The sequence below is a fragment of the Labeo rohita genome, chromosome 21 (assembly GCF_022985175.1).
Source record: "Labeo rohita strain BAU-BD-2019 chromosome 21, IGBB_LRoh.1.0, whole genome shotgun sequence".
Taxonomy (NCBI): domain Eukaryota; kingdom Metazoa; phylum Chordata; class Actinopteri; order Cypriniformes; family Cyprinidae; genus Labeo; species Labeo rohita.
In genome coordinates this window covers 7,007,450-7,032,512 of record NC_066889.1, presented here as the reverse complement: position 1 = coordinate 7,032,512, position 25,063 = coordinate 7,007,450, and the positions used below count along the sequence as shown (strand labels likewise).

At 34.5% G+C, this 25,063-nt stretch overlaps 1 protein-coding gene across 4 annotated transcripts in view; it reads right to left on the bottom strand.

Annotated features, from left to right (window-relative positions):
• Nucleotides 1-240: 240 nt before the first annotated feature.
• The window catches only part of dbn1 (drebrin 1), an 85,373-nt gene continuing 60,550 nt past the window's right edge, over nt 241-25,063 (bottom strand). For 2 of the 4 annotated variants that reach the window (XM_051092385.1, XM_051092387.1), the window contains exons 5-15: nt 19,717-19,863; nt 18,755-18,832; nt 16,670-16,821; nt 16,519-16,582; nt 16,093-16,146; nt 15,406-15,520; nt 12,541-12,642; nt 8,237-8,344; nt 2,438-2,892; nt 2,118-2,223; nt 241-523 (exon numbers count right to left, since the gene is read on the bottom strand). In XM_051092385.1, coding sequence (XP_050948342.1) covers nt 471-523; nt 2,118-2,223; nt 2,438-2,892; nt 8,237-8,344; nt 12,541-12,642; nt 15,406-15,520; nt 16,093-16,146; nt 16,519-16,582; nt 16,670-16,821; nt 18,755-18,832; nt 19,717-19,863 — 1,434 coding nt within the window. In that variant the 3' untranslated portion in view covers nt 241-470. The remainder of the gene's footprint in view (nt 524-2,117; nt 2,224-2,437; nt 2,893-8,236; nt 8,345-12,540; nt 12,643-15,405; nt 15,521-16,092; nt 16,147-16,518; nt 16,583-16,669; nt 16,822-18,754; nt 18,833-19,716; nt 19,864-25,063) is intronic. The other 2 variants (XM_051092386.1, XM_051092388.1) reach the window with 1 other exon arrangement.

Here is a 25,063-nt window from a genome sequence, read left to right as displayed (position 1 = left end):
GAGGGATCGAAGAGTCACCAAAGCAAAGGGCCCTGTGGGCATAACACTCAAACACGTGATTCAGCTAATAAACTAAGATTGTAGGGATCTTGATTGAACCGCTGAGCAGACCTAAGCTCAGTGTTGATAAAGAAAACTAAAAGTGAACGGTCTAATCTGCTACTACACACACCTGTTAGGCACAGGGATCCATACAACACAGGTGAGCGCTAGAGACACACTGTGCTATACTCTGCATAGAAAAAAAAAAAAAAGATCAAAATAAATAACACACTCACGCACACATATACGAACCGAGAGTGCTCATACCCACTGGCATCTTTAACAATAACCCGAGTCCTTTTCTTCTGTGGCTAACGTTGTTTTTGTTGTTGTTTTTTTTTATCTAAAACATTTTGATGCAAGACTTCTGTAACTGTTGTAAAATAAGTTTTCATAGAGGTGTTGCCTGTTTTTCCCCTCAGTCGCTCCTAATCATCATCTTCCATCACGGGGTCTGTATCCCAGCACGTAATGTCGATTTCTGCAGCAGACAATAAGACAAACACTTTATATTAGGATCTTTTCTGAAGCAAGGAAGTGATGTAAGAAGAAGTCATTATTTTCTTTGTTTTTCTTGTTTATGATTTTTTTTTTTTTTTTATAATACTGAGGACATACACCTGCAAGAAAAGAACATTTTGTAAAATTTAATAATTATTTAGTCACCCTTATGAGGTTTTGAAAAACACATGATTTCCTTCATGGTGAATAATCCTTTTCATTATTTCATTTTTTAAATATTACTATTTCCAGTTAATAATTTCAGTTGAATTTCTCATTTTCATTTAGTTTACATTTTTTGATTTCAGCTTTATTTCAGAAAAAAAAAAAGTTTTTTTTAAAAAGTATTTTTAGATTTTATAATAACCCTAATATCTAATGTACTGTATTCCAAAAAAGGTTAAGGAATAAACGCAGGGGTCGTTTACACAGCACACATTCTAGTGTTCAGCCATTAAGCTAAGTATATATAAGCATAATAACTCCCAACAATGTAGCCAATATAAAAATAAATATGTATTTTGTTTGGTCCATTGTTTTTTTAGACAAAGCACAACTAAACTAAACTACCAATGTTTTTGGAATGTAAAATTGCATTTAATTGATCAAAAGTACAGCAAAAACAGTACAATTTTGAAATAATTTTACTACGTAAAATAACAGTTTTTTTTTTTTCAAATAAAATTTTAAAATGTAATTTATTCCTGTGATTACAAAGCTGAATTTTTAACATCATTACTCCAGTCACATGACCCTTCAGAAAGCATTTTAATATTCTGATTTGCTGCTCAAAAAACATTTATTATTAATAATAATAACAATAATAATAATATGTTAAAAAACAGAGTAGAATTCTTTTCAGGTTTTCTTGATGAATAGAAAGTAAAAAAAAATTGCTTTGATCACAGGAATAAATTACTAATTCAAATATATTAAAATAAAAGCAGTTATTTTGAGTAGTAAAAAAAAAAACATTTCACAATATTACTGATTTTCCTGTATTTTAGACCCAAAAAATTCTCTTCTGCCTTTGTGAGCAGAAGAGAATTATTTAAATAACATTAACAAATAAACACCAAAAACCTTTGACTGGTAGTGTAACTTTAACTCAAACACACACACACTCAAAAATCTAATTGAAAATATTAATAAAAACTATAAAACTAACTATAAAACTTAAAGCACTAACATGTATCTAATAAAATAGGCTAAAATGATAACTTAGCTCCCTGTTGATAACTGATTATTAATAGATTAAGAAGATCAGTTCATGTAAATGTAAACAAAAGGTTATTAGCTACTTAATACAATGAAAAAGCCCTTCATTATGTCTCACCATTAATTTATGGTTTTGTATGAAATGCATCAAAACAAGAACACAAATTGTGTCTGAATTAGCTTTTATTTTTGTTTTCCATTTAAAATTTTTATTCAAGTTTATGTTGTTTTTTCTTGTCATATTTTGTTTTTTTTATATGTCTTCATTTTTATTCATTTTTATGTAAGTTTTAGTTATTTTAGGACATTAAGAACTGCATCATTAAATCATGTGCATCGACCTGCTGTGATCTCACCTGGTGGTTTGTTATAAAAAACTGGTGTTGGGTTGACTTTTGCAGTGCAGTCATCTGACTGGGCGAAATCCTCCTCCTGTGATTGGCTGAAGTAGCCTTCACTCGCCTGCATAAACACAAAGACATGATGGCTGTGTAAACATAAAGCTTCATGCAAATATATGCATATATTGAATATAGCTAGTGTTTTGTTGTGTCAAAAAATAGAGCGCATATGCTGCCATCTAGTGGCAAAAAGTAACATGAGTAAATAAAGCATGATAGACAACGAGGGGCAATACAACACTGCATTGTTCATTTTAACGGTGAGTTCTGCTGACCTGGGTCCCTTCTTTAAGCAGTGTGTCTCCATTGGTCAGCAGTAGCTGTCCATCATCCAGGTCTTGGCTGTCAGAGCCAGAAGCATGCTGTAGGGCCTGCTGGTAACTCAGGGTCATCTGGTGGGTTCCGGCCACATCCACTAGGCTGGAGGGGTCATCTTCTGTGCCGGTGCAGTAGGGGGTGTCAGGCACTTCATCGAAGCTCAGAAGTGGCTGCGGGAGGGCAGGGGAGGAGCTGGCAAGATGAGGCTCTGGGGTGTCCTCCATCAGATCCATAATGTGACTGGGGGCCTGAGAGGGGGCCGTAGCTGGTGCTGGGCCACTGTCCCACAAGTCTAGCAGGCTGTCGTCTGTGCTGGACATTGGAGCGGTGCTGCTGGGCTGTGGGGAAACACTTGGAGAAGTCTTGGCAAAGCCGGATTCCTGCACTGGAGTTTGCTTGGGAGTGTCAAATGCTAGGGGAGGGAAAAAGGATATTTAAGAAATAGAATATAGAACTATATTACATTCATATTTTTGGTGAAATTTATTGTGCAAGAACTGCAAGTAACTGCATAGAACTGCAGTTTCTATGAAACCTGTACAGTATGTGCAATGCATTACTGGGACACCCAGGGTGCCCCTAGAGGGTACCAAGGAAATTTCAGAGAAAACAAATGTAAAAATAAAAATTCAATTTGTTTACTGTTGCATTTTGCTTTTTTAAAAAAATTGAATTATATGAATCTATTTTACAGATAATATGTGACCCTGGACCAAAAAATCAGTCATAAGGGTAAATTTTTGGATTGTTTTGATAGGATAGGACATTGATTTTTGGCATAAAAGAAGAATTGATCATTTCGACCCATACAATGTACAGTTGGCTATTGCTACAAATATACCCATGCAACTTAAGATACTAATTTTACTACAGTGACAATATTAAAAAGTCTATTTTTAAAATGTTATTAATGTTGTAAAGTCATGTTAAAATTTCACACACTCTCTAAATCATCTTTACATATAAAATAAAATAAGTATATTTGGGCTCCTAAAATAATATTTCATGTGATTACACTAAGTAAAAAAAATATTATTTAATATGACTGATTCAGTCTGAAAATACTGAGTTACACCAACAAAAGTCATTTTAAGGGTCAAATCAGCTTCTTGATTTCACTTTTTACAACGTATAAAGGTATTCATAACACCACACAATATATATCAAATACACTTCAGCTCACTTCTCTTATTATAAGGATGTATTCATAGTGAAAATCAAATATATTTACAGGGATGTTTTTTTATTGTTCTGATTATGAGCAGTAAATTCAGCTTTGGTGAAGTGCTTTTCTTAAGCACATTTAGTGCAGGGTGGACACACATGAGGTAAAAAAAAATCAGTCAGCTGTGAAGGCAAACACAACCTGGACAAACAAATGAGCCCCAGGCTGCATCACAGGGGCCAGTTTTCATGCAAGAGATGATTTGAAGGAGCAATAACAGCCTCCCATCTGTGTAACTTATTAAGCTGATGAAATTCAACATTTTACATCCCAAATAGTCCTTGTAACAATTTTCTGGAGGACACTGTGCTTTAGAAACAATATATATAGTAGGTCCTTTATTTTCCAAAAGCATTCATTTTCCAAACAGTTTCTGTGTTGTATTGAATCGTCACATACCCATATGTAAAATACAACAAAAAAAACCTGCTTTCTACTTCGGGAAGAGAAAAGTTTGTGGCAAGAAGGTGTCATGGACAAAATGATCCAATGATGATCCTAAAAATATGATATTAAGTAGTATAATAATAATTTGGCTTAAAATGACATATTACATAGAGAAAGTAGCAACAACAACAACAATATTATTAGGGCCCAAGCACCAAAGGTGCTTAGGCATCTATTGTAATCGATAGAGTTCTTCTTCCTTACAAGTCTATGGTAGCCCACAGAATCATATTGTAAAAAGTTGTGAAATTTGGCACACAGATAGAGGGCAGCCTGAACAGTAGACTCAGAAATTTTGGAGTCTCTAACTCAATCCCTCTAGCCCCACCAACTGTCCAAATTTATACCATTTTGAAATTTCCGAAAAATCTACATTTATGAACTTTTCCTGGGCCAGGGGTGGCCAAATTCAGTCATATAGAGTTTTGCTGAAATCTTGATAAAAACTCAGGGTCACACTTTATTTTAAGATCACACTATAATGATATTGTCTGATTTTGCCAACGAAAATAGTCTCAAAGTCCCAGCTGAGCCGCTGCACATCTCTAAGTAAACACGAGTGAATGAACATGTGCTTTTAAACAAATCTGAGTAAAAGATTCAATTACCCATTCCTAAAGACAGTCACTAACTTATTTCCTGAATGAATCAGCCATTCAAATGAATCAACTGAATGAATGATTTAGTGATAAATTATTTAAATGATTCAGTGATTAGTTTAACGTTTAAAGTATCATTTCAGTTAGCTATTTAAATCATTTGAATCCATCAGTTATCATTTCTGTTTTTTAAAATGTTATAATTAAAACATTAATCTCACATTGTTATGAATTGCTATGAATTTATGTTTTTCTGTCCCACCTCTGTAGTGCAAATGAATTTTGTTAATATTGATATCTTTTGATTGGTAACTTCTAATTCTACTTGTTCTTATTTGATTGTTTGAATTAGAAACAAAAAAAATCATAAAAAAATAAAAAATTGCCCCATAGCAATTTCAGTGCACAGGGCCAAGAAATCCTAGCGACGGCCCTGCTAATAAGCAACTAGTTAATAGTAAAATTTGATCCCTATACTGTGTTACCAAATTCCCTGTACACTGTAAAAAAAAAAAAAAAACACAATTTGTTGAGTCAGCTTAAAATAATTTGTTACCCTGCTACCTTAAAATTTTAAGTTCAGTCAACTAAAATAAGTTTATTCAACTTGAAATGTTAAGTTGTACTAAGTAACAACTTAGATATTTGTGTTTGCTAAACTTAACAGATGGGTAAGTAACCCAGCTGCCTTAAAATTTTAAGTTGATTCAACTCAAATATCTAAGTTGTCACATAGTATAATTTAACATTTCAAGTTGAATAAACATTTTTTGAGTTAACTGAACTTAAAATTTTAAGGCGGCCAGGTTACAAATTATTTTAAGTTGACTTAACAAATTGTTTTTTACAGTGTAGCTGTAGCTTTCTAGTAGAACTTGATTAGCTTGTTCAGGTTTATTTGATTAGCGTTAGAGCAAAACTCTGCAGGACTGTGGACTTCCAGGACCAAAGTTTTCCACCCCTGCCGTAGGCTATTTGTCTGATTTTCATGAAAAGCAGACCACATATCAGACCACATCATCTTCAGACAAACATGACAAAAACATGGAATTCAAGTTGATTAGTCAAACATTCTCAAATAACGTACAAATTTGACAAAAAGCATGCCAAAATGGATGTGAGGCTATATTTCTGCAATGCTGTTAGCATATAGAGGGTATGCATGTGACATCACCATCAGCTGGAGTGAGTGCGGCTACACCCACTGAGTGGCAAAAAGTGGTAGCATTGGTTTGAATGTGAATGGTTTGACAGAACACACAAAACACCTCTAAAACCAGAACAAGCTTTGCGATTGACTGTGCAAAGGGATTTGACAAGAAACCTGAGGTATATTTTTGCAAACTGCTGAAAGTTACTGAAAAAAGAAGCTAATTAAGCACTGCAATTTAAAGAAACAAATGGTCTCCAGGCAGCAAAACACGGATTTGCAGTTATCATTTCATGTTAATATGTTGAATTGTGCAGTAAAATCATCTTCTATATATTGTATTATAGTATATTGTATTGACAAGTCATCAACTTAATATTTACCATCTTAAATTCTGCATAACTGGATGTTTTTAAATAAAAACTGGCAAAAACTACATACGTTTTGGACAATATTGGCATGAATCCTTTTTAATTTGTGATAATTCTGCACTGATAAGGGACAACACAAACTATGAGAAAATATTTTATTACATAAACAGTTTATATATAGAAAAAAACTAGCATTTTCGATTTATCAAAATATCCACCATTAGCAGCTATTACAGCTCTGCATAATCTGGGCCTAAATTCATAGTATTCTAAACTTAATTGGCAATCAATTGTTGAAGCTATTAAGGTGTGCTGACCCAAAAATCTTTTAAAAACCTGGGCCAAGTTTAAACCAGTAACCAGGCATTACAGCTGGCAAAGGGGCATGTCTGACTTTGACATGTATATATTGCCATTATTATGTAATCAAAATGAAATTATTATTGCTAGTCTTCAATGATAATGTCAAGTTACTTTAATGTATTTGCACCAAAAAAGTATAAAGATTTATGCTGATATCGTCCAAAATCACACTTTGCCAAGGGTGTTTCCAAACTTTTGGAGGGCAGTGTATAAGTGTTACAAAACACAATTCCTGGCTGCATCAATATCCATTGACCACTGGATATTTGTTGCTAGGAACATTATATCAAGTTCAGCAACTTTTAGTTTAAACTGATTATCATTTGTTTTACTCGCGTTTTCGTGTCTTTCCTATTAAATCCATTCACTCTGATGGCTCTTTTGTCACTCAGTCCGCCTGAGGGGGCGTGTCCTGGCAGGAAAGTGACGTCAATGCATACCCTCTATACCAGAGGTCACCAAACTTGTTCCTGGAGAGCCGGCGTCCTGCAGAGTTTACCTCCAACCTTCCTCAAAACACCTGCCTGGAAGTTTCAAGTATACCTAGTAAGACCTTGATTAGCTGGTTCAGGTGTGTTTGATTAGGGTTGGAGCTAAACTCTGCAGGGACACCGGCCCTCCAGGACTAGATCTGGTGACCCCTGCTCTATACAGATCAAACATGGTTTGTGTTATGACAGCGTTATGACAGCCAAGAACTGAGAGTAAATGCACAATTTTGGCACAGTGCCATCTAGTGGTCAGGAGATATTAAAAATGGTTATGTTTGCTCAAAACCTCTGAACCGTTTGGCCAAAAATCACAAGGCTGGTGTTTTTTAAAATTCTGAGTAGAATACTAAGTCAAACAATACCCAGTTTTCCACTGACCATACCCTGAAGACACTTGAAAAGTTTGAAATTGAAAAAGCTAATAGCTTTTGATTAGTTTTGCCTATTGTCATAAGACTGGTCTTAATAGAATCTTTCGATCATGCTTAGAACATTGATACCAATTATGCAATAATTGACCATTCTGATTTTCTTTAAAAACCTTTTTTTTTTTAACTTCACCAAATTTGACTCAGATCATCTTCTGGGCTATGCCGACAAAAAGCTATGGATTTTGTGTCCAAAGACAAAATGGTTTTCATTTACCGCATCAACAAATTTGATGGCATGATGACAAACTGCATCTAAACTTTGTGTCATTGTCACATCACAATGACCACAGCACCATCTATTGGACAAAAGTGATCAAACACTAATTCATATTGCCAGTAATTGTTTTTATGATTTTTCAGCCATTTTGACAAAAATTATTCTAAAATGTTTCTTATGTAATTATTTATAGCTACAGTTGATCTGATGCTCCTTACCATGCTTAGCTTGTCATTTGCCCTCTGTTGTACTTTAATTGCCATTTGCATCTATTTGTATTGCTGTTATTGCTTTATATATATATATATATATATAAACATTTTTTTCATTGTTATTTTGCCCTTTTTGAAACTTTAATTGAGAGATAAATGTTAATGATAAGATAAGTGATCAAGACAAGACACTAAACAAATTTCAAAAAGAAAAGAGGAGTCAAGAGTTCCCTTGTTTTTGAGGCCTTACCAAACTCCTTCCGAATGAAGTCTTCTTTTTCCTCCTGAATGGCGATTTTGGGGATGGGAGTACATCCAGTGGTCATGCTGCGCTCAAGGATTCCTTCAGCAAAGTCATCTGAGACATCAAAGAGAAAGTTTCCGTTTGATGTGGGCTCAAAGAAATCTCAAATAACTCAAACCAGCCAAAATATCAATCACAACACAAATGACAAAGTTTACAAATAGTCTGAAAGAATTGCTAACAATGCCAAACAATAGCAAGCAAATTTTTGTCGTTAAAAAGTGCATTGTCCCCAGTGCCCTCGTCAATGATCATGACATTAAAACACCGACATGCCAATGTGACCATGAAGACACAACACAGAGTGCAGTGCAGAAAATGACTTCACAAATCGTAGTTTTTGAACATGCACACACTCTTACAAATTTCAGCGCAAGAAAAATGTTAATTAATATAAATAAAATATTAATAAAAAATGTCTTATAGACTAAAAACACCACTTAAGCATGTATAATCATGTGCATCCACCAATGTGTCATGGCATTATGAAATGATACATACAGAAACACTAAAGGTTGACCTCTCGATCTCATGACAAGCTAAAGCAAGCTGACAAGTTAAAAAAATATTCAATTAATTGAGTTTAAAGTGGCAGGTGGTCAATATAAGACAAGATGTAATGTAATCATACAGCCAAGATCTAAAATCTAGTAGTCTTGTTTATGAAATTTTTAGAGGATATCAAAATAATGACACACCAACCCACTGAAAAGAACAACCATAAAGATCTCTTTAATATCTCAGTTGTTTCTCCTGGACAATAATGATATTTAACAGAGATCAAATTGAAATGTTTACAATCTCAAATATATTCTCAGAAAATCTACTGTAAACTATCACAAATCATGCTCAGGTTTGCAGAGGTTTCAAGAGGTCTACAATCAAAATATAGAGATTACAAACTCAAATTAATTCAAAATCAAATTATCTGAGGTTATTCTTACTGTATGTCAAGAATCATTTCATTTAATTCTATTTTGGGGATTTCAAGAGAAACATCTGAGACAAAGTTACTTAAGATGAAAGTCTCCTGAGCTCTGAAAGAGCAACCTCTGAGCTATGACATTTTCCACTGCAAGTCACCAACTCGTAATGCAACAAAAACACTGAGGTGCAAATTTTGGAGCCACTTTAAAATGATACAGCTGAGTGAAGACCTCACATGACATATAACAAACACATTTCATGAAACCACAATGACCATCATAAAAACTAATAACAGGAGAACAGTTGTACAGGCCAAGTGACAATTCAAATTCACCCATTTCTGAAAGTAAAATCCACTGTATCACTCTAGATAAACTTAAGATGTTGGGTCTTAGTACAGACCCAATGTTTAGTCCTCATAGAACACTATGATAATTGTGGGTGCCATTTGTCCTTGTGTTGCTGTTTAATTTTAGTCAAACACACCACAAGGTCAGCTCCACAAAGATCACACACACAATACCATAGTCACGCAAGGTCCACGGAAGGCAAGCCCAAGGGCTCGGAGACCACAATCACATGCGGTGCAACGTGGCATACACTCACAGGTCAACAGGACGGAAGGAAGTGCAGCCAGGGCCACCGGTTATCCGTCAGAAAGAGCATGGGAGGAGAGGAAGGGGGACATGAGGGAGTAACATTGGTGAGATTCAACCAGATCTCCCTAACCAAAAAAATCACTTTGTCTCAGTCCTCCAAACGTCCTCGGCAAAGCTTCAAAATAACACATACTCACTGTTTCCTGTGCAAAATACAAAGTCAACGGACAACAAGTATAGAACACATATACGGACTATGGACCCAGAGAAGATGGCAATATGGATCAAATAGTTGAAAGAAATGGATTGTGACACTGAAAAGGCCGTATTCTAGTTGGCTAGAACGAAAGGTTACTCGAGATGGGACATACAGAAGGGGAGATGGTTACTTAAGATTGGACATATAGTTCAACCTGTAAGAGTTGAGCACACAGTGTCTTAAAAATGGTTCTGTCTTCATCAGGACGCTCTAAACCTGCTCCAGAGTGGGACTCATCATTCAAACGTATTAATTCACAGAAAAAGGACATTGTGTCAATATTTACTCGCCCTCATCTTGCTCCAGAACCAGAAGATTTTATTTTTTCCGTGGAACACAAAAGGATTATCTCATCATTGGGATGCAGTATAGGAGAGATTTTTTTTTAAACGTACTCCTTGTATTTATGTTTTTTTCATGTGCTTTTGATTTTATATATGATTAGAATAAAGAATATGATAACCTAATATATCAGAATTTTTTACATTTACAGTGCCTTGCAAAAGTATTCATACCCCTTCATTTTTTTTTCAATTTTGTTGTTTTTTTTCCCTTATTTTTGTTATTATTTTTTTACAAATCAATCCACTCCATACACCATAATGAAAAAGCACAAAACCGGTTTGTAACAACTTTGCAGATTTATTAAAAATAAAAAACTGGAATGATTCCATTGCATAAGTGTTAATAGCATTTTCTGGGACACCTGAAAATGAGCTCAAGAGCATTTGTATTGTTTGTAGATGTTACTACACTTTGGGTGGAGTTAACCTGTGGCAGATTCATTTGAATGAGTATGATTTGGAAAGGTACACATCTCTCAACAAAAGGTCTAACAGATGAAAATGCATATTAGAGCAAAAAACAATGCCCTGAGGTATAAAGAACTGTAGAGCTCAGAGACAGGATTGTGTCAAGGGACAAAAAATTCAGAAAAAAAATTCTGCTGCACTGATGGTTCACAGAAGCATGTAGCCTCCATTATCCATAATTTGGAATGACTAGGACTCTTCCTAGAGCTGATCTCCTGGCCAAACTAAGCAAGTGATGGAGAAGGGCCTTGGTGAGACTGATGACCAAGAAGCTGATGGTTACTCTAGTTGAGCTACATGATCATATATGCAGATGGGAAAAACCTACAGAAGGCTTTATGGCGGTGTGGCCAAACTCAATCCTCTCCTCAGTGAGGACACATGAAAGCCCACCTGGAATTCGCAAAGCACCTAAAGAATCTCAGATTCTGAGAAACAAGATTCTCTGGTCTGATGAACCTCAATTCCAAGCATCATGTATGGATGAAACCACGCACTGCTCATCACCTGCAGAGTACCATCCTAACAGTAAAACGTGGTAATATCAGCCTTATGTTGTGGAGCTTTTTTTAGCGACAGGGACTGAAGGACTCGTCAGAGAAGAAGGAAAGCTCAATCCACCAAAGCCTTAATAGCCTTAATGAAAACCCAGTCCAGAGCATTTAGAACCTCAGACTGGGCATACGGTTCAAGGTCCAGCAGGACAATGACCACAAGCACAATGCAAGAGTGGCTTATAGACAATTCTGTGAATGTCCTTGAGTGGCACAGCCACAGCCTTGGCTTGAACACAATCAAATATTTCTGGAGAAACCTGAAAATGTCTGCCAGCCCCCATCCAATCTGACAGAGCATGAGAAGTGAAGAGGTGAGTTGAAGAATGGCAGATAACTGGAAAATGCAGATGTAAAAAATTGTTGCATCATACCCAAAAAGAGGCTGAAAGGTGATTCAACTAAATACTGAGTTAAGGGTATGAATACTTATGCAATGTACTGCAGTGTTCAGTGTTTTATTTTTAACAAATTTACAAAGTTGTCATAAATCTGTTTTGTGCTTTGTCATTATGATGTATGGAGTGTAGATTGATGTAAAAAAAAAAAAACTTAATTTATAGCAGTTTAACAGTTAGACTGCAACATGACAAAAGGTGAAAAAAAAATTACGTATGAATACTTTTGCAAGGCACTGTATAATGTGCAATACAGTATTTTAAATCTTAGAGCTTTGTGTGAAGTACAGCCCAAAAGGACTATTTTATTATTATCCCATTATTCTTTTTGTTTTTTTGGAGCATCACTTACAATTTCATTTTAGGGAAAAGAACAGCTTGGACATTCTGCAAAACAGCTCCATTAGTGTTCCACAGAAAAAAAGAAAGAAGTCATATGGGTTTGGAACCACATGAGGGTGAGTAAATGGAGGCAGATGCTTAATTTCAGGGTGAACTATCCCTAGCACATACTGACACTGGAAGACCAGGGTGCATCCGGTACAGTGCAGCCACAGTGAATGCTCTGAGAAGCGCAGTGTTGCTGAGGAAGCCAAAAGAAAAACGGTAATTCAGTGAGGAGGGTGGCTACAGCCTAGGCTGGTGACTTCGTGATCCTATGCTGATGCAGTAGCCCTCAGCAAGACCTGTCCAGTACCTACCAGGACCTGGCTGCCGCCGTGAATGAGGCGGAGTGCGAGAAGGGGACGGGCTGCAATCGGATGGACTGTGCTGCTGCCTCAAGAATGGACTGTCCAAGCGGCCTGGTAAACGGGAGACAGGACCATTGCGGGACACGCGGACACCCACGCACACACATAGAGCGACGTACACAGGTGTGACAGAGGAAGACCAGACCAGATAGACATGAGGAAAGAAATCCAGGGACAGAGAGGGGAAAGAATTTGTACAAAGGAGAAATGATTAGAGAAATCGAGAGGAACAAGTTCAAAACAGAAGCAATGATGGATGTGCAGTAGTTGGGTAGAGGTTAAATAAGATTCAAGATCATCAGAAGGATAGATGGAATGGACAGATGACCAAAAAGGAAATCAAACAGATGTGTTGACAACCAAAATGATGTGATCAGAAGAAAAAAAAGAAATTACCAAGAAATGGAGAGAAAATAGTGAGGTAAGAAAAAGAGAGAGGTAAGAAAACAGTTGTTAGTGTGATGGTATCACACCCTCTGAATATAAAGCAGCAGTTGTTTCAGTGTCTGTACCCTTCAACAACAAACGGTAGTGAGGAGTTTGACATTACCTCCTACACTATGATCTTAAACAATGAAATGACACAATCATCCAGTAATAATACTGCATTCTTCAGCAAAACCGTACATTTCTGTTGGAAAATGGCACCAGTTTAGCATTTTTGACAATAACGCAATCTTTGCTTTAGCATCCCTGCTGAAAAAATTCCAACTTAAACTCTCCAAGGTGGTTTGCTGGTTTAAGATGGATTATGTCAGTCAAATAGCAGTCCTTGTTTAAAATTTCCAGACATTTTTTTTCAGCAGGTATTGAAATCATTGATTTACTCAACCTCCAGAAGGTACATTTGAAGCTGATGTGATAAAGCTGAAATTAAGATGAAACAAAACTAGGCTAATTGAGTGAAAACATTATCTTCTCAACTAGACACTTTATTATGAAATAGCATCAATCAGCAAGCTGTAGCACAATTAACAAATTGACTTCAATAGAGTTTGCATGTTGTTAGCATGATGCTAAACTGTGCAATACTCTATTAAGCATAATACATTAGTACATAAAAATGTTTATTTTATTTATTTTATTTTATTTTATTTTATTAGATTAGATTAGATTGTACTATTTGTTTTGATCAAAATGACCAGCCAGAGGTGATTAAAGTTACCAAGTGTAGTAGGGTCATTCTATAATTGTGGGTACATCTTGTGTCCATGAAGTATATTTTCAATATATTTCCATCAATATAAAGTCCCGATGCTTAATTTTCTAGTACACAATTATATTTTTCCCAATCACACTACTATATGTTGAAAAAGCCATATCTTTTGTTTAAAAATGATGTTCATATCACATACAACCCTGGTATTCAGCTGTCCGATTTTGTACAGTTGCTCATTCTACTCTGCATTTAAGCATGAAAATGACCTCAATTCTAAATTTATTTCATAGTTTTGCTTTCAGTTAGATTAGGTTATCAAGACATTTGGGTGTGCACTTCAAAAATAATAAGTGTTTATTGTGATATAACTTGTTTTATTTGTGTCTACAAAAAAAAAAAAAAAAAAAAAAAAAACCATCTCAACATGTCAGCTAAGTTACCCTCTAGAACCCCCCCCCCCCACTTCAAAAAGGAATGGTTTGTCCCATTCTCACATAATTTGCATAGTATGATGATATTTCCTCTAGAAGCACACGGATGAAACACCAGAAGTTATGTTCTCTCTCACCCCTAATATTGGTTAAACTAGCAAACCTGTGTCAAGAGTGAATTAATTGACTGTCAACAGTGTTACCCAAGTATTATTGCTGCAGAACGGCAATTTAACTAAAACTTATGTTCAGTTTATGAAAAGATATTTCTAAACATACAATATGCTCAGTAGTTCTAGGCTTCCATGTTGAGTATAGGCCCAAAACACTAAAAATGTCAACTATGTTACCTGTCAGCTGTGTTACCCAGTAAAGGTAACATGGTGAACAGAAGGTATTTTATGCACATATTCCCACAGATCACCTTTATTTATACAGCACTTTATACAATAAAGACTGCTTCAAAGAAGTAAGGTCATGTTTGGGTTTTTGGGAAAAAGGAAAACTTAACATTGCCAAATTCTAAATGTACCCCTGTTAACAGAATGACCCAGTAACCATGTTTTTTTTGTTTGTTTGTTTTTGTCATATTGATTAGCATTTGTATAACCACAGATTTACTACAACTACCATGGTTAAATTATGGTTAGTGTAGCAAAATCATGGCTAATTTGTGGTTACCATGCTATAACTATAGCAACCATGTTTTTTTGGTTTTATTTGTAGTAAAACCATGGTAAATTTTCGTAAGAGTTGTAACATATAAATAATCTATCTATCTGTATTTACTGTGTATCCATTATCCAAATGCTCTGCATGTTCTAGGTTTAAATTTGAAATAAATGAAACAAATTAAAATCTACACTTTGTTTGATGTTTTGTTATTTAATCCAAAACATTCTTACATTCATAACTGTGGCTTACAATAATTGTTGAGAGTTTATGAACCTCTTGAACCTCTGTTCTCTATATAAATATATAAAAGTATATCTAGCTACATAATTTAACTGTGCATGACCCTAACAAATCTGTTGTGATAATTCAGAATATATATTTTAGCAAATTCAGAGACAGATGGTCTCTCCTGAGCTGTGCTGTTTAATTCACATTAAATGACAGATTGAGAGACAAGTGAAGAGCAAGAAGCAGGACAAACAAAGGCTTAGGATTTAACATCTACACCCTCCTCCACCTCCTCTTCTCCACCCTTTACTATAATCTTACCGGTCCTGTGCGTGGTGACTGGTGAGATATCCACGCTGTTAGCAATGGCCCTCTCTCTCTGCTTGAAGAATTCCCGTGGGTTACTGGGCCTTTGGGCAATGATGGCTGCCGCTTCCTATAAACATATTAACATGGAAAAAAGAGGTGGAAATTAATTTAGATAGATAGTTTATAAAACAAATTTTGTTTATTTTTATATAAAATTGAACACATAAACATAACTTAAAATATATATACAATAATGTTTAATATTATTACAACAAAAACAAAGTAAAAAATAAATAAATGTTGACTAATAAATAATTATAATTAAACTATGTTTCATTACTTTTCTATTTGGATATATTCATAGAACACTGCATGTTTAGAGTGATATTATAGATCAAATCACAGATTTAAACCAGTAATACATGCTGTGACAAATAATAACTGCAGGTAAGAAGTTTTTTGGTCTCTTCTGAAACTGAAGATCCTATTCACTGCACACGCACAGAAACACAATGTCTTGAAATAGCATGAGGAATCCCAGTGACCCACATGTAAACCCCAGCAGAATATCTGTCATCATAACACAAATCTGCCCCACATTTGAGTTTGTTAAGGGCAGAATCTGTTCTCCTTTTGAAAACACTTATCTGAGAAAGGAAACGATGCTGGTGTGGCCCTAAAAGCTCTGTTTCAACCCACCTCAACCTCTGTTTCCTTTTTCTCCAGAGAAGGGTCTTCACAACTGGGCTCTGTCTGTGAAGTGGATGAAAGCACTTGTTTATTTCCAGCAGGGGGCAGCAAAAACTTTTTTTTTTAAATACAGTTAAATGTGGGTTACCTCACATGCAGTTGTTTGTAACATCTTTACTTTACAAATGATTAGTGCAATAAGATTTTGAGTAAATAAATCTGATTTTGTGTAAATACTTCTGAAGTCTGTATACTTCCCAAAGCCACTCAGCCAGTCAAAATGATCATTTATTACAGGACAATATTACTGAAGACAGAAGATAGGTTATCTTCTGGTTACCACCCACTGACCATCATGCATTCTATAAATGAACCAAGCCATAAAACACCTCTTAAAACACCAAACCTGGTTTACTGTATGCAAAGCATACGCACTCTTACAATCAAGGGTTGATTCCTTGACCTCTCTTTGGCCTCTTCCTCCTCCTGCATCTTCTTCCTGTCACCACGTATATAAACACAGATAGCATTATAATAATGTATGGCTGAGGGTCATGAGTGTTGGAGACTGTGGTGCCATTCCTACCTCTGTTCCTCGATCTGCCGCTCTCTTTCACGGTACCGCTTCTCTCTTTCCTCTTGCTCTTTTTTTTCCAGCTCCATCCTCTCAGCTTCAAAGCGCTGCCGTTCCTCTGCGGCCTTCTTTCTTTCTTCCTCCTTTCTCAACTCCTCTTCCCGCTTTAAACAAGGCACATGTCAGTAAAACATCAGTGAAATGAATTTAGAGTCACAGTAAGATTACCACAATAACATTTGTGACCTTGGACCACAAAACCATAAGCAGAATGGGTATATTTGTAGCAATAGCCAACAATACATTGTATGGCTTAAAATTATACATTTTTCTTTTATGCCAAAAATTATTAGGATATAAAGTAAAGATTGTGTTCCATGAAGATATTTTATAAATTTCCTACCATAAATATATCAAAAATTAATTTTTCGTTAGTAACATGCATTGCTGAATTTAATTTGGACAACTTCAAAGGCAATTTTCTCAATATTTGAATTTTTTTTTTTTTTTGCACCCTCAGATTCCACATTTACAAATAGTTGTATCTCAGCCAAATATTGCCCTATCCTAAGAAACCATCCATCAATGGAAAACTTATTTATTCAGCTTTCAGATTATGTGTAAATCTCAGTTTCAAGAAAATTGACCCTTATGAGGGTTTTGTGGTCCGGGGTCACATTTATTATTTTTTCTTATTTTATTTACATTTTATGAATTTGGTTTCACATTTCAGTGGATAAAAATAGATCTAATCATTATAGAATGCAATAATCTATTTTGTGCCAAAATACTAAACGTATGTAAGATATAAAAGCCTCCATTTGACCTTTTTCCTTTGCAGTTTTGCAGAATGTTTCTTCAACTAGAAGAATTTTCTAGGATTTTTATGAACCAACAATGTGTCATTTTCAATACACCTTTAATTTAGTTTAATAGTTGTAGTGGTAGGGCTGGCAAACGATTAATTGCGATTAATCGCATACAAAATAAAAGTTTGAGTTTGCCTAATATATGTGTGTGTACTGTGTGTAATTATTATGTATATATAAATACAAGCACATTCATGTATATATTTAAGAAACATTTACAAGTATATGTATTTATAATATTTTTTATAGAATTTATATTATATATAAATAAAATATTTTGTACATAAATACTTCTCATTCCTCTTAAATATATACATGAATGTGCTTGTATTTATATATACATAAAAATTACACACAGTACACACACATATTTTGTATGCAATTAATCATGATTAATCGTTTGCCAGCCCTAAAAATAACATTTTAAACATTAATACAATAAAATAGACTTTTCTTGCTAAGGCTAACTTACCAGCTAGCATTTTATGTATCATAAATGCACATAATTAAATGATTAATCATTCATTTTATACTGCAAATGAAATATAAAAACAACAATAATAAAAAATATTTATAATTTGAATACATTATATTTAAAGTTTATTAGTAAATATTAAAATATGTGATAATTAATACTGCAAAATTACAGTATGTTTGGAAAATGATCCACAACATCATTGTCTATTGTGATATTTACATTAAAACATTTTTTAAATGTCTCAAATTTATCTACACTGACAAAAATGTATCTACCTTTTATAAAACATTATTGTGGAAAACTGTTGTTAGTGGTGACAGTAACAGTCATCATTTTTGTAAAAATCAATATAGATATTTTCCACTCAGTAAATATTACCTTTATTTTACTGTTTAGATGACCACAGTTTTCAAATTAGGCAATATGTTCATAACAGATTTATCTGTTTCCAAAAGTTTCCAAAACCCCCCCAAGAAAGTTTTAATAAAACCCAGAGACATAAAAATACCCATAGCTAAAAAAAAAGAAAAGTACCTAGAGTGTATTCTTCCTAGACTGCTAACAAATTAATAATTTCAAACAAATCTGACAGAACCACTTCCTCATAATGTTAAAACAAAATGACTAGTCAGCTAAACCGTCACATTGTGTGCTAGAACTAGTATACAGTGGTTCACACTGTTATCCTGAAGAGTCTCAGATCTAGCATCTTTGCAGCAGAACAGAAACTCAAAGGAATCGAATTTCTACCTTGGCTTGTTCCCAGAACTCCTCTCGATTGATTTTCTTCATCTCGATCTCTGCATTTGTTTTCTGGTAGGTGGTGCCCTGCAGTCAGAAGGAAAGAGGAAGAGTGAGTACCGGCCATTTTAATTGGACAGCTAACTACAGACAAAGATGTTGATCCAAGAGAGGCACTATGGGGACAGTTTGTTTTTTCTCCAAACATAAAATCAGCTAGAAAGCACACACACAATTCAAAGTCAAGGTAACACTTTACATGATCATATCATCTGTTAACGTTAGTTAATTACACTAGCAAAAATGAACAAATAATGAACAATACTTTGTTAATCATTTGTTAATATAATTGTAATATACATCATAGTTATTGTTCATTTCATAATTCGTTTTTAAAACCAAAAGTTATATCTGTTTATATTAGTTAATGCATTGTGAGCTAACATAAACATTTAAGAGTTGTATTTATATGAACTAAAATTAAAGCAAAGTGTTACCACTGTCTCAAAGATGTACAAACTGGCTTTGGGATTAGATTACACTAACATCAATTTTGTACTGTAGTTTGGCTGAAATGTTAAAGTTTGATACTCTAATAGCAAACTTTAGGTTTTACAAAGAAGTACAAAAATATACTTGTGGAGACATCATTCAGATAAGTGAGCAAAACAGCCGGAAGGATCTTGGTTATTTTAGAAGTATGTGAATCAACTCAGTGTTTCACATAGTACAGAAACAATCATTGTTTCAGTTCCTCTGTATCAACAATGCAGCTCTAAGAGCTCTTTCCTCTAAAAACAGCAACAAGGCTGTGCCCTTGTGTCAGACATCACACTATTAGAGAGCCATTCACAGACAACTTGATTTGACCCCTTTCCACCGGCGTCCGTATGCACGTAAACAAGCCCACACACACACACTCCGGCCCCCCTCTCATCCCTTAAGCAGCTCTTCTGTCACCAATCACGCACAACGTGCTCTGTGTTCTCCTCGTCTTTCATTCGCAGGCGGCTTAGCACTGGACTGGCCACTGGAGCCGTCCCATTGGTCAGCCTCTGTCCGATGGCCGAGGCGTCGATGTCGTCCATGCTGCTAGCGTTCACGATGACGTCAACACCCTGGAGAGAGAAAAAGAGCATCAGTAGTACTGCTGCGCACACACGCACGTCACCTGGCAACCAGCATCAACTGTGCATTTAAATGACAAGCAGTGTTTTAAGTCGCTATGGCATACAGCCCGATTGTCCCAAGAGTGTCAGACAAAAGAAGAAAGTCACAAAAGCATCGGGCTTTTCCAAAAGGCACAAAAAGGACTAACTCTACTTGACAAGTTTCCTAAAGACAATTTCTGATTCTTCCTTGTCCTTGACTTGCAAGTATGATAGACGGATATGTTTAAAAAGTGTTTCTGAATTAAAGCTCTGTAGCAAAAATCATGAAGATTCATTTCTGTGCATCAGTTCAAACTGTATAAGCGTAAGTCCTTACTGCACCTTCCTGTACTACTGTATGGATCCATTCAGAATCACTATCTGACCACTGCATAAAACACCTTTAGCCAGCATTCATTATAAAACACTCATGCTTTTAAGCCAAATACATGCTGAAAAGAATAATTTACCAGCATCTGGATGCAAGTCACTATTCTCTGCATCATTAGCGCTGTTTTTAACTTACTGTTTGAATGCTTTCACTTTTAACGGAGTTTACCGTTATAAAATTATATGATCGCAAAAACCGGCTTAATATACTGATTCAAGGGCCCGCTCTCATAAAACTGTGATTTTCTGTTTCTATTTGGCATGCTATTAATACGCTGAAATTGACTTTGGCATGCATGATATGCATGTGCTTGACGTGCATATAATACAGTTTTTGCGTGCCTATTATTCGCATTTACCCCACGCCTAATGGTAACATAGAACGACTCTTCCTGCATTCATTCATGTGATCGGTCGATATGACAGGCAACCCCTAATAGTAGTGTGATTTATATAGTGTCATTTCTAATGACGCTTTGACTCTGAGTACCTGCAACATGTTAGAAGTGCCGGTACGCACAAAAAAGTGCCAGTACGCAGGATGCTAAAATAAAGACGTGTGTACCGGCCCACTTCAAGCACTGCTTCCAGAATGAAAATGTCCAGATAATGTACTCACCCCGTTGTCATCCAAGATGTTCATGTCTTTCTTTCTTCAGTCATAAAGAAATAGTTTTTTTCTTCAAAATGCAGCTTAAATGCAGCTTCAAAGGGCCCTAAATGACCCCAGCGAAGAAATAAGGGTCTTATCTAACAAAACGATTGGTCATTTTCTAAAAACAACTAATTGTTTTTTTAAACCTCAAATGCTTGTCTTCTCTAGCTCTGCCATGTGCATGTGTGCACTGTTAGGGTAGGTCGAAAAACTCCCATCTCATTTTCTCCTCCAACTTCAAAATCATTCCTACATCACTGTTTTACCTTTTTTGGAAAGTGCGTTTGACCTTTGCACAGTCACTTTGTAAACACTGGGTCGGTACTTCTGCAGTGATGTAGGGCGATTTTGAAGTTGGAGGAAAAAATGAGATGGGAGTTTTTTGACATACTCTAACTGTACTGAGTTCACACAGAGCTAGACAAGATGAGCATTTGAAGTTAAAAGTATACAAATTTATGGAGCAGACTCCATAGAAGTATACTATATGGAGATAACTCCTGAAATGTTTTCCTCAGAAAACATAATTTCCTTACGACTGAAGAAAGAAAGACAACGGGGTGAGTACATTATCTGTACATTTTTGTTCTGGAAGTTCGACTACTCCTTTAAAAGGTATCGGTTCAAAAATTTGTATTTAGTGGCATAAATTTTTTTTTAAGTGTTTTTGGAGTTAAGTCTGATTAATTTCTGTAAACCAGTTTAAAAACAGTAGCAACTGTCCAATTGTGTCATTTTATATTAATTAAAATGTTTTAGTGAAAATATAAACACAGGTCAATATTTCTGTTTACAGTATGACTACAGTATTGTTAATGCATAAAAAATGATTAGATATTATTCTGTTACTTAGGGAAAAACAGAGTGGAAATGTTTTGAATATGATTATCCAAAAAAACCTGGGTTGCCAGGTTTTCACAACAAAAGCTGTCCAAAACTACTCCAAAACTAGCCCAATCGCACCCCCGCTAAAAATCGTGTTCTGGGAGATAAAATACATGTTTTTTTTGTCGGGGTTCCCCTGGTAAATTCATATTTCAGGGGCTAAATGTGATGTTATTGGGGTCGCTTCAACCTGCGGACATCAAAAACAACCCGCGGCAACAGTGTTAAAGAAGTGCTAATTATTAATGTAGAAGATATTTTGTTATACACAACAAAATCAACACTACAGTTCAAAAGTTTGTGGTCGGTAAGATTTTTAAATAAGTCTCAACAAGGCTGCATTTATTTGATCCAAAATATAGAACTAACAGTAATATTGTAAAAATATTGTTGAAATTAAAAATAACCGTATTCTATTTTAATTCATTTTAAAATGCTGTTAATTATCGTGATGGCAAAACTGAATTTGCAACAGCCATCAATCCAGAAAGTCATTCTAAATATGATTTGGTGCTTGCCACAGTTGTGGTGCTTAATATTTTTGTGAACTCATGTTACATATTTGTTCACAATTCTTTGATGAATAGAAAGTTTGTAACAGAAATATTTTGTAACATTATCAGTGTCTTTACTGTCATTTCTGATCAATTTAATGCACCTTTGCTGAATAAAGGTATTAATTTCTTTCAAAAAAAATATTTTAAACAGTAGTGTACATTATTAAATTATCAGTCATATTAATGCAAGAATGAGTTCAACTTATAACTTGACAGTACAGTACAGTATGTACATATAAAGGCATAACTATGAATCAGTATAAACGATGAGGAAAAAATATTCATTCACATGAGAAGTAAATGCAGTTAGGTTTTTCATGCATATGAAGGGATAGCAATGAATGAGTATAAACGATGAGGAAAAAATACTCATTCACATGAGAAGTAAATGCAATTAGGCTTTTCATGTAAGATAAAACAAGTCTTCAACGTGGTTGTAAGCACGCAGGAGTGTTTGTGTGAGCATCACAGCATACTAAGCTTTTAATATAAAACTAAGCTTTTGTAAGAACATCAAACAACCGACTATATCTAGTTCATGTGTGCTCGTCTGACATAGCTCCATGAATGCTTCCATCAGTCTTTTCAGTAGCTCAAAAAGAGCAGCCGATGAGTTGACTGGCACTTTAGATCAATTCATTCCTGATAGCACCGTCTCTCTTTCAACCCAAAAGCACAATCTCGGTGGCAGCCTTGGCCGTCTCGCTGATGTTTCATCGTGGAGTTTCTCTACCTCAATACCTCTATTCTCTCCCTCTCCTTTTCTCGCCCACGCACCCACGTTGAAGAGATTGAGAGATGTGAAAAGCAGAGCGGCCCCCCATTCAGATCCCTCACACCGACAGACACCTCCAACACAATAGCCCTGAAGAGGACCGTGTTAGTCATCTAGAAACATCTTCTGCTGAACATTACAAACTGTTAAGTACATACACACAGAAGCACACACACGCATGGAGCGAACCCCCCCCCAAGACTCTGTGGCCCACCCACATGACTTGTGATTTACTCTTATCTGCTGGAACACAGGACTGAATTGCAGCTAAAGAGGCATGCTGTTAAACAAAAGTCATACAGCAAGGCAAAACAACATGGTATTGATGGTGGTATTGAAAAGCACTAAAAACATTATGTTGGAATTCATGCATTATGAGTCAAAGTTTGAGATTTACACTTCAAAACAACTTCTGAAAAACACCAATTATGTTTCAATGGGTGAATTTCACGAAAACAGGTCCAGGTGCACATTTTTTTTTTCACTGAATAGAAACAAAATAACATTTAAATGGACACTGTTTACATACACTGTAAATAAACATTAATAACATGTAAAAAAGGATTCAACATGATATTTTTTTCCTGTTTTTGAAAAAACGTGTCTAGATAATTTTTTTTTTACCTTGATTTGCATTGTTTTCTTAAGGTATTTCACCAACGAAACAAAACAAATAATATATTAATAATAATAATAATAATAATAATAATGTTAATTTTAGGCATATACTGTAAACAAAAATTAACAAAAAGAAAATATAATTTTACGCATTTATTTACAAAAAAAAGTATAATAAAATAAAAACTGAATTTTAATACATACACTGTAAATAAAAATAATACAATTAAAAATAATGATTCAATATAAGTTTTTCTTGTTTATTTTGTAAATACATGTCTAGATAATTTTTTTTTAACTTTAATTTTGCATTGTTTTCTTAAGGTATTTCACAGATAAAATTATTATTATTATAAGTAGAATAATTAATAATAATAATAATAAATAACAGTAATGTTAATATTATGCATATACTGTAAACAAAAATGAACAAAAAATGAAAAAACTGAAAAAAACAAACAACTATATAATAAAATTAAATCAAATGACTTTCTTGTTTATTTTGTAAAAACATGTCTAGACTATTTTTACTTGGATTTGTACTGTTTTCTTAAGGTATTTCACAGATAAAATGAATAATAATAATAATAATAATGTTAATTTTATGCACATACTGTAAACAATTAACAAAAATTAAATATCATTTGACGTTTATATACTTTAAAAACTGTAAACAACATATTTCACTGAAAAAAAATATATATATATATTTTCTATAAATAATTAAATTAAATTTAATTTAACATTTTACATTTAAATAATTTTATGACAATTTTCCACATTTACACAACAATTCTCATTGTAGTAAGTAAAGATTTTTTGCAAACTTCATTTCTATTCCCACTGGATTCTCATTACTATAACAAATCAATTGAAACCATTTTGTAAGGACATTTTTTTTGTTTACATTAAAATTAATATGCATAAATTAAAGACAGGGTGTGTCAAATGAGTTTTATGAAATTATATATATATATGTATATATATACACATATATACATATATTATTATTTTTTTTTACATTATATTATACATTATAGTAAGGAGAATTTTTTGTGTATTAATATTCATGAGAATTAGTGGGAAAACATGCTTAACTGTCACACAAAAAATGTCACAATGAGTCACCATGTGTAAAAAAAAAAAAAAAAAAAGTACAAAATAATGTTGTTTAATAATCTCCTAAGTATAATTTCTCATTTCTTTCTTGATTTTGTGTTGAACTCAACCTGCCCTAGACCTGGTTTTGTGAGATTCACCCCAACACTAACAAAAAAAGTTGATGTG